This window comes from Zootoca vivipara, chromosome 14, assembly GCF_963506605.1.
Source record: "Zootoca vivipara chromosome 14, rZooViv1.1, whole genome shotgun sequence".
Lineage (NCBI taxonomy): Eukaryota > Metazoa > Chordata > Lepidosauria > Squamata > Lacertidae > Zootoca > Zootoca vivipara.
In genome coordinates this window covers 27,251,895-27,261,547 of record NC_083289.1, presented here as the reverse complement: position 1 = coordinate 27,261,547, position 9,653 = coordinate 27,251,895, and the positions used below count along the sequence as shown (strand labels likewise).

Genomic DNA, 9,653 nt, shown 5'->3' with positions numbered 1-9,653 from the left:
ACTTCTATGTCGCCTCTTAAAACAGTGACCTTGAGCTCCCAGGAACCAGGATATAGAATATACTCCTGCAAGGGGCCTTTGGATGAAATCCAGTTCCGTTCAGCGGAGCTGTTTCCAGAGCAGAAAAGATTGGTTCCACCCTTTTTGGTTGAAGAGTCTGGTATAACAAATTACCTAAATAAATAAACTGCCGTTTCACTGGAGAGTGAGAGGGCCATGCTTTTGTGTTGGTTTGCAGCTCTTCCTTTGATATGTGGAGACACTGCGCCCCATCCTGCAGAAATCCATTGCCTCTTTCCTCCCGTCTCTTACTGGCCCTTTGTCCTCTGGCAGTGCCCTATATAACTGGAACAAAAATAACCCTATTCCTCATTTGTATCCTTCAGATGTTCCTGAAATAGGCATTGCTTGTCGCCTGGACCTGTCTGTGTTGCTCTGGTGGCTGAGGCCATTTTGCAAATGCCAAACTGGCTCCGTAGCGGAGCCAATGGCACTAGAGTTTGGAATGAAAACATTGGGTTGCGGGAGGCTTTGGTGGTACAAAATGCTCTGCAGGTGGACTGGGGGCCTTTACCCCCATGAAACGGCCTTTAGCCAGGCTCCCTGCTGCCCAAGGCCATCAGTCAGCTGCTTGACAGGACGGAGATTTGAACCTGGTGCAATGCTGTCTGCTCCCTGGCCCCACTTTCACACCCATGCTTCTGTTCAGCCCTCCCCAACCTGGCTGGGGCTGGCGGGAGTTGTGGTCCGAAACACTTGGAGGGCAGCAGCGCATAGCTAAATTCTGGAATTCCCTCTCACAGGAGACGGTGATGGTTTTAAAAGACGAGTCAAATTCATGGAGGAGAGGGCAATCGATGGCTACTAGCCGAAATGGATCTGCTCTGCTTCTACAATGGAGGCTTCTGAATACCAGTTCCTGGAAGCCACAGGAGGGGAGATGGCTCTTGCATTCAAATCCTGCTTGTGGGTTTTCCTCAGGCATCTCTGAGAACTGGGACTAGATGGGCCATGGGCCTGACAGCAGGCTCTTCTTAGTTTCTTAGTCTCTTAGCTTGAGGAAGGTTGGGCATGGGGCAGGTTCTCTCCGGCAGCTCCTAAGCCTTCCTTGCTAGTGTTCGTTCCAATCTCTTGCTCCAAAGTTAGCTGTTTCTGCTATGTGTTTGAGAGAGTGCCTTGTTTTTTCAGGGCTGTTCCATTGTCCCAGCCCTTTCCTTCCTTTCCCCCTCATAGCAATCTGATTTTCAGCTTCCTGCCTCCACCGGGGCTGTTTTCTTTTCACCTTATCCATATCCTTTGCCGTTGCGACACATCAAATGGTCCACTGCTTTTTGCTCGACCTCTTCTCTCATGCTCGGTGTTGGAGCAGCTTCCTGCACCATTTGCCTCTGCAATACCCGCAAAGCTTGCATGCCCGAGAAGCCCGCCTCTTGTCCCCTCTTGCTCTGTTGGCTGATTGGAGCCAATGATCCGGCGGACCAAGCTGCAGCGGAGGACCGAAGGCACCGTCTTGTCCGTCCCAGGGCTCTGCATCGCCCATCCTTTCCTCCTCCACGTCCGCCAGAGTTCAAAGATGGCCTCTTTCTGGGTGAGGCTGCTATTCTTTGTTCGCTGTGCCTTTATGCCAGGGGATGGGGGACAGGACGGGGAAGTGGAAGGAGATAGGAGTCAGAGCTCTCTCTTTGTCTTGACTTTGTTTTCTGGAGGGGCTCAACTGGGAGTGAAGGGTGGGGGTTGGCCAAGAATGTCTATCCTGTTGTGACTTTTTAAATAAAATCCTCCTTTCCCCCCCTCACTGTGACTGTTTTGTCTTGGAATCATAGAATTGTAGAGTTGGAAGGGATCCCAAGGATTGTCTAGTCCAAACCCCTGCACTGCAGGAATCACGACTAAAGAATTCCTGGTGGCTGGCCATCCAACCTTTGCTTAGAAATCTCCAATGAAGGAGCGTTTACACCTTCCGAGGTTGTCTGTTTCACTGTCAAACAGCTCTTACAATAGGCTGGGCTTGCTTTCATCATGTATTTCTACTTACAGTAAATCTTAGATCTGGGGTGGGGAACCTTTGGTCCTCCAGATGTTGCAGGACTCTGAAGCCCCTCCTTATCTTTGTCCATTGGCTGTGTTAGCTGGGCTGATGGAAACTGGACTCCAGCAACCTCTGGAGGGCCACGGGTTCTGCCCCTACCTGATTCAGATGCTGCATTGGGGAGGCCAGAAGGTGTCTTGAAGTCTGTGTTTAAACTGGCGGGCACCAGCTTGACAAAGGCTGTCCTGCGCTACTTAAGAGTGTGAGCCTCAATCTGACATTACTGCTAAAGTTCCCTTTCTGCTGGAGGAGATCAGCAAGGAATCTGTACAGTGGCCTCGTGCCACGACTGTGCAGGCCACTCCTAAAAGCCCAACGCAAAAGGTAAAGCCGAGTGTTGGCGGCAGAGCAAGAGAGGATGTGGCCTTAGTTAGTTGGATTCCAGTTCTGAAGCAAGGGTCAGTGCTGGCCATGAGGGTAGCATCCTATTGCACTGTATTTGGAATACTGTGTGCAGCTCTGGTTGCCTCGCCTCAAAAAGGATCTTGAAGAGTTGGGAAAAGTTCAGGAAAGGGCAACCAAAGTGATCAAGCGGAGGGAGCGACTGTCCTGTGAAGAAAGGTTGCAGCATTTCAGTGTAGAGAGAAAAGGCGAGTTAGAAATAATTGAAGTTTATAAAATTATGCATGGGATTGAATTAGAATATTCTAATTCATGGCATTTAGAAAGTGGATAGAGAAATGGTTTTCCTCCCGCTCTCATCTCACTAGAACTCGTGGACGTCCAGTGAAGCAGAATCAGCAAGCAGAATAATAGAACTGGAAGGTACGGTATCATCTAGTCCAACCTCCTGGAATGCAGGAATCTTTTGCGCAATATGGGGCTCGAATCCATGGCCCCGAGATCAACAGTCTCATGCTCTGTCGACTGAATGCTGGAAGATTCGGGATAGATAAATAGAAAGGACTTATTCACACAGTGCAGAGTTAAAATTATTAAACTTGCTCCCACAGGAGGCGCTGATGGTCAGCAATGGCTTTAAAAGAGGAATGGGCAGATTCATGTAGAGTATAAGGCTATCAGTGACTTCTAGCCATGATGGATCTGCTCTGCCTCCACAGTTGGAGGCAGCAGCGACAATTTTGAGTACCAGTTGCTGGAAACCGCAGGAAGTGGGGGGCTGCTTGCGGGTTTCTTTCAGTCGTTATAAATATGGCTTTGCCATACAGCAGCATATGCAAGGCTGCAAGCGGGGAGGTTCTCCTACTGCTAAAAGGTCATCTCCCCCACCTTAACTGGTGCTTTGGGGCTATAGCAGCAAAGACACTCACCGCTTTGACGCTGGAGATAGAGCTAGGTGCCCTCCACCTCCATCAGCCCCAGCCTCCTACAGCTATGCTGGGAGGGGCTGCTGGCAGTTGTAGTGCAGAATGCCTGGGGCGCCCCAGTTTGTGGAAGGGCAGTACTAGGGGACGGTTCCCTCCCTCCCAACTCTTTCTTCAGGTTCTCATTAACACTTGAACTGTGCAAGGATGGATTACTGGCTGAAGTGTGTTAAGATAAGCTGGATCAGTGTCCCTGTGACTAAACCTTGGCTTGCAAACTTCTTGTTGCTTATGACGGGCCAATTTGCTCCTAATTCGTCCTGGTTGGGGGGGGAGAGAGGGCGCGAGGCCAGGGTGAACATAGTTGTGCCTTCTCAATGTCCAAACTGTAAAAGCATTTCCTCTGGACTCTGGAATCTTTCCTTCCAAATGCCACTGCCTTTCTAACTTGAGCAGCGGTGCAGGCTGCTTTCCATCCCGTTTGAAGGCAGATTTCAGGCAACACGGGGGAAGGTTTTGACCCCAAAGGAGCATGCCTCGGATTGTTGCGGCTGTGTGTCACCCGGCAGGTTAAGTTTACAGCATGTCGTGCAATTGCCTTATTTGTATTGGGCGAGGGAAAACAAACGAGGCAGGAGACGGTAGAGCTGTCTGGTATGTTCTTGATGCGCCCCAAACTACAAATAGCCCACAGCGGCAGGGTTGGGGGGGGGAGGAGGAGGCATGGGGCATCTCAGCCACCAGCGTAGTGCTACTTTTAAAATGATAAATATCACGTCTGTAACCTCCTACAATTTTAGGTCACCCGCAAGCATGGCCTGAATTCCTAGCATGGGGGCAGGTATAAAATTAGAGGATTTATTTTCAGATTGTGGCCGCTCCATTGGGGGTCTTGAATGCGGGGCTTTTCAGAAAGCTACACTGTGATCAAGGTTGGCCCTTGGCGATTTTGTTGTCAAATCCTGAGAGGCTTGATGTGGCAATAAATCTGCAAAAAAGTGGGGGGCCTTTCCCCACTTTTCTCCCTGTCTGCAGCACTTTAAAATGGACAAACTGCATCTTGGCATGAATTGCGATTGTTTGAGTAGTTGAGAGTAGGAACCAATCGTTAGTCCCTGTCTTTGCAATGATCATATTGTTTCCTTTTTCCTTTCTTGCCTTTATGAATGGGTTGCCATACATACAAAATTTCCCGGACATAGCCAGAATACTGCAGTTGGAAGCAGTGTCCGGGCGGAAATTGCTAAAATGTCCAGGGAAATCCAGACGTATGGCAACCAATGTCAGAAGTCTAGATTTTGGAGATTTTCCTGGGAAATGGCTCAAAAACTTCTTTTTTGATATTTTGCAACGACAACAACAACAACAAAAGCTAAACAACTTTGGGCAATTTTTTTTTAAAGTTCAACAACTTTTGTGTTTGGAGTTTTACTTTCTGAAATAGGGGGAGATTAGGCTGAGAGGTGTTGACGAAGGTCACCCGGTTGAGAGCTTCATTGCCGAGTTGGGATTTCAACTCTGGTCTCCCAGGTCCTCGTCTAACATTCTAACCACTATATACCATACTGGTTTGAGCAAGAGGATTCTATGAGTGCTCCCTTGGTTTTTTGGGGCCAGGATTATCATGCATTATGCACCTCAAATAGCTGCTGGCTATTCCTGTGCTCAGAACAGGAACTGTTTGGTGGCACTGAGAGATCTCGGAACATTCAGAAGGTTTGCAGCAATGGCTTTGTAGCTTGTAAAGAACTCCAACCTCCCCCCATCTCAGCAGATTCTCTTGTCTCCTCCTTTTGCACAGACCTATGCTTGCAATCAGGGACGTGGGTGGTGCTGTGGTTTGAAATCCCCGCGACAGGGTGAGCGCCCGCTGCTTGGTCCCTGCTCCTCTCAACCTAGCAGTTCGAAAGCATGTCAAAGTGCAAGTAGATAAATAGGTGCCACTCTGGCGGGAAGGTAAACGGTGGCCGCATGACCCAGAAGCTGTAACCGCCGCAACCCCAGAGTTGTTGGCGGCTGGACCTAATAGTCAGGGGTCCCTTTACCTTTACCGTTATGCTTGCAATCACATGCTAGAATCATAGAATTGTAGAGTTAATGTGACCCCAGGGGGCCATCTAATTCAACCTGCTGCAGTGCAGGAATCACAGCTAAAGTATGAATGAGAACTGGCCCACCTGTGTACAGAGTCTTGCGGCAACTGAAGTGGATGCTCTCAAGGCAAAGCATCGTGAGGCTTAGACGCGACAGACGGGCCCTGATAAGTCAGTTATGATCTAAGCTGTTCCCTGGGGTCTTGTCTCATTTTGCTAATGGCTTCATATTTTAGATTTCAGCTCCATATGTGACTTTAATTATTCTGCCTCAGCCTTCCCTAAGCAGCCAGCATGACCAGATGGAGCAAGCCTGTTTTCTGCTTCTCCAGAGGCTAGGGAAGAAAATTCTGACTAAACATTAGGAAGAACCTCCTTGATGGTAATAACTGTTTGACAGTGGAATGGACCACCTCAGAAGGTGCATGACTCTTCTTCCTTGGAGGGTTTTAAACAGAGGTTGAATGCACATCTGTCAGGTTTTATTTAGCTGTGATTCCTGTATTGCAGGGTGTTATACAGTACTAACTAGATGACCCTTGGTCCTGTTAGCTAGGGATGATGGGAGTTGTAGTCCCAAAACATCTGGAGGGCCGAGTTTGGGGATGCCTGAGATAGGCCATCCGATCTTGTGGAAAGCATCATCTTCAGGAGGCAGACTCGCATGACATTTAACCCTTTGGAAAGAGAAGCTGCAGCTCGGCAAGGACGAAGCATTTGCTCTGCATGCAGACGGTCCCCATCATGCTGGAAGGCTGGGTTACATCAATGCAAATTTCAGCCAGCTGGCAGTCTTACCGCAATGGGTCCTATTGCAATCCAAGTAGGTTTATTGTCTGGAGCAGAGGACTGGATTGCAATCTTTCTGCATCTTCTTTTCCCCCACATAAAACTATTATTCCCATTGGGTACTCTGAAAAAAATTCTCCCCCCCCCCGTTAAAAGCCTCTTTTTGGGGTGGCGTGGGGTCAGGACCCAGCCACCCATCCTTTTAAGAGCATAAGAAAAGCTGCCTGGATTGGGCCAGTGGTCCATCTCGTCTAGCATCTTGTCCTCACAGTGGACAACCTGTGGGAAACCCTCAGGAGCCCTCTCCCCTCCTGTGGTTTCCAGCAATCAGTATTTAGAAGCATTTCTGCTGGCAGCAGAGAACAGCTTCTCCAGCTAGTAGCCATCGATAGCTTTCTCCTCCATGAATTTGTCTAAATCTCTTTTAATGCCATCTTGATTGGTGGCCACCCACTGCCACTTCCGGGACTGAGTTGCAGAGTTTAACCATGTGCTGTATGAATAACTCCTTCCTTTTAATTTCCCCTGAGCCTCATGGGCGTAGCCACAATTTGTAGGGGAGGGGCAGAACCTTAGATTTGTATTGATTGGGGGGCAACTGTCCCCCTTGGCTATGCCCATCCTGGGCCTTGACCCATAACTATCAGTAGCACCTGTACCCTTGCCCCATGGGCCCTTTCAGGACCCAGGAAAGCCCTCCCTGCAAGGATGGCCATGCAGGCCACACAACCAGGCCTGCTCAGCTTCAGCAAGGTTAGTGGGGTGTGTGTGTCTTTTTGGCAAATTTATTTGTTATCATTTTATAATGTATATAAAACATACCCCAAAAAAGATGAAAAACAAAACTATAAAACAGGTATGTAGAATGAGTTTGACATCGGGTTAAAATAGCAAAGTCCAAGAAAAGATTGTCAACATTATCAGATCAAGTATAGTTTGCAACGTGAGTGTTCGATGCGCCATTGGAGCCTGGCTATTTCGCCCGCGCAATGGCAGGCGCGGAGGGCAGCCCAACCTGCCTCCCATCGGCGCGGCTGTAGCTGCCGGTCCTCCAGCGCAGAGCCCGCGCGGCCCTTTTTAAAGCTGCCCAGCCTCCCACCCTCTTGCCCGCCCAGGGGGCGTGGCCCCACAGGCACCTGGCCGGCCCCGCCCCTCTCTCGACCCAGGTGTGGAGCCTTCGCTCGGGGAGCCGCTATGCGAAGGAGACCAAGGAAGTCCCGCCCTTCCCCGCGGATCCGCCTCCCCAATGGCTGCAGCGGGGGCCTGGCCGCCTCCCATTGGCCGGGTGTGGGTGGAGGGGCGGGGCGAGGAAAGGGGCGCCGGCGCCGAGCGTCGTCCCGTCCCGAAGTCTGAGGGGCAGCGGCGGCGGTGGCGGCAGTACCATCATGAAGAGCCTCAAGTCCCGCCTGAGGAAGCAGGAAGTGTCGGTGGCGGGAGGCGGTGGCAGCCTCGGGGGGGTGAGTGGCTGAGAGGAGGGCCAGGGGAGGGGGGCGCCGAGGGGGCGAGAGTGAGGGGCAGCCTCAGGCCAAGTGAGCGGGAGGGAGGGGGAGGGGCAGCCTCAGGCCAAGTGAGGGCGAGGGCAGAGGGGTGGAAAGAGAAAGTGGGGAGTACAGGGGGGGCTCTGGCTTGCAGCTCCCTCCTTTCCAAAGGATACAGCGAGGGAGGTAGTTGGAGGGTCGTCTGGAGGAGGGAGGGAAATGGGGTAAAACGGAATGGGGGAGGGGCAATAGGAGCAGCAGGAAGGTCACGCTCTTCCTTGTTTTGACATATTGTTCTCAAAGCCCCCGCCCCCGCCCTCTTTTTTTTGTGGGGGAGGATGGAGATCCAAATCCCGAGGTAGGAAAGTTTTCGCCCTTAATCCAGTTGCCACAGATCTCTCCCTCCCTCTGTTGCATGGGTTGCACTTTCCTGGGCAACATAAGCTCTGCATTTGTTGTCACACACACACAAATAAAAAGCTGAATGAGTTTGGCCCTCCTCCTGATGCTGGTGCTGGCAGAATTTACGTGCAGTTGAGAAGGCCTCCCCTGCATAGCGATCCTCTGCACTTGCTGAGCAAAGCTGAAATAGGAGCACCCAGGAAATGTTGTGTGAGAGCAAAAGAGATGGAAAGCTGTGTGCCATGTTTTTGAAAATAAGTTCATCTGGGAAACTGTTCAGCTGCTCTCAAAGTGAACTAAAAAGGCTTCTTGGTTGAACTGCTTCCCTTGAAAGCACCAAAGTGAGTTGTTGAACACTTTGTGCATTCAATTGAGTTTGACATGACTTCACAAAACATGAAGATTTATTGTATCTCACCCCAAAGTGTGTTGTTGACATCCAACTGTCTCAAGAGACAGTGGAGTGTGTCCCTGGGGGTGAAGTCAAACTGTCGCAGTAGTGTGTATGGTTGGAAATAAGTTTCATTGCTTCTAGCCAGACATACTTACAACTATATAGATTTGGGACAGCAGCCATAAAATGATTACCGGTAATTATGCTTTCTTTGAATGTACATAGGAAAGGGCCCTGTTCACTTAAGTTGTTTATTGGTCCTCAAACTTTTTTCAGCAAACCACTTAAGAAACTTTTTTTTTGTTCTGTAAAGCAAAGCGCATGTTTAACTAGTATTTTAATAACCATAGTATTGTCTTTTCTAATGTGATGAATGTACCTGTTCTTGTGAACAAAAGTTATTTGAAGTTGGGTTTGTCAGTTGCAACATTTTTCCTGCTTCTGTATTTAGACTTGAGGTGGAGTGATGAAAATCCCATATTGCACTAGTGCTGTTGTATGAAAATCATGGGCCATAACCTGTTCAATAATCTGGTCCCAGCTCTAAATGGTCTTGTCAGTCATCAAAAAAGAAGAAGAAGAAATCCAGTTGTTCCACAACTTCTCCCAGGACCACCTAAAGGGAGCTTGCAGTTCAGCAGTGGTCTGTGACCACTGTCTGAGAACCTCTGATGTGTTTGATCCACAGGCCTGAATCCATTTGTGTGCCTATTACTTCACATTAATGTCTGTGGGAAGTGGAGTGAGACAAACCTTGATGACTTCAGGGCTAGTACTGGAATTTCACGGTGGAGTTGTGTACCTGTTAATGACTTTGGTTGTCATCACAATGACAAGACTCTGGGATTCTTGACAAGATACATGCTAAATTAGTCATCTTTAATTTGGCATGTCGGAAAACCATACTCTTGTTATCAGGAATGGTGAATTCACCTCAGGGTGAATTCACATGGGAAGAGATTGAGGTCATGTGTTGTGTTGGGGTCTGAGAGGAAGGCGCTGAATAATTTGTTTGAGGACTTTGTTGTTGTTTTTTTGCTTTGATTGCATGACAGGTTATAATTATTCCTTCATGCTCCATAACTGTGGAGTGCATCTCCCCCACCCTCCAGTATTTTTAATTTGCTGGTGGCTGTCACACAC

At 49.3% G+C, this 9,653-nt stretch overlaps 1 protein-coding gene across 3 annotated transcripts in view; it reads left to right on the top strand.

Annotated features, from left to right (window-relative positions):
* The first annotated feature begins 1,283 nt into the window (after positions 1 to 1,283).
* The window catches only part of UACA (uveal autoantigen with coiled-coil domains and ankyrin repeats), a 51,578-nt gene continuing 43,208 nt past the window's right edge, over positions 1,284 to 9,653 (top strand). For 2 of the 3 annotated variants that reach the window (XM_035130517.2, XM_035130515.2), the window contains exon 1: positions 1,284 to 1,588. In XM_035130517.2, coding sequence (XP_034986408.2) covers positions 1,466 to 1,588 — 123 coding nt within the window. In that variant the 5' untranslated portion in view covers positions 1,284 to 1,465. The remainder of the gene's footprint in view (positions 1,589 to 9,653) is intronic. The other variant, XM_035130514.2, reaches the window with a different exon arrangement.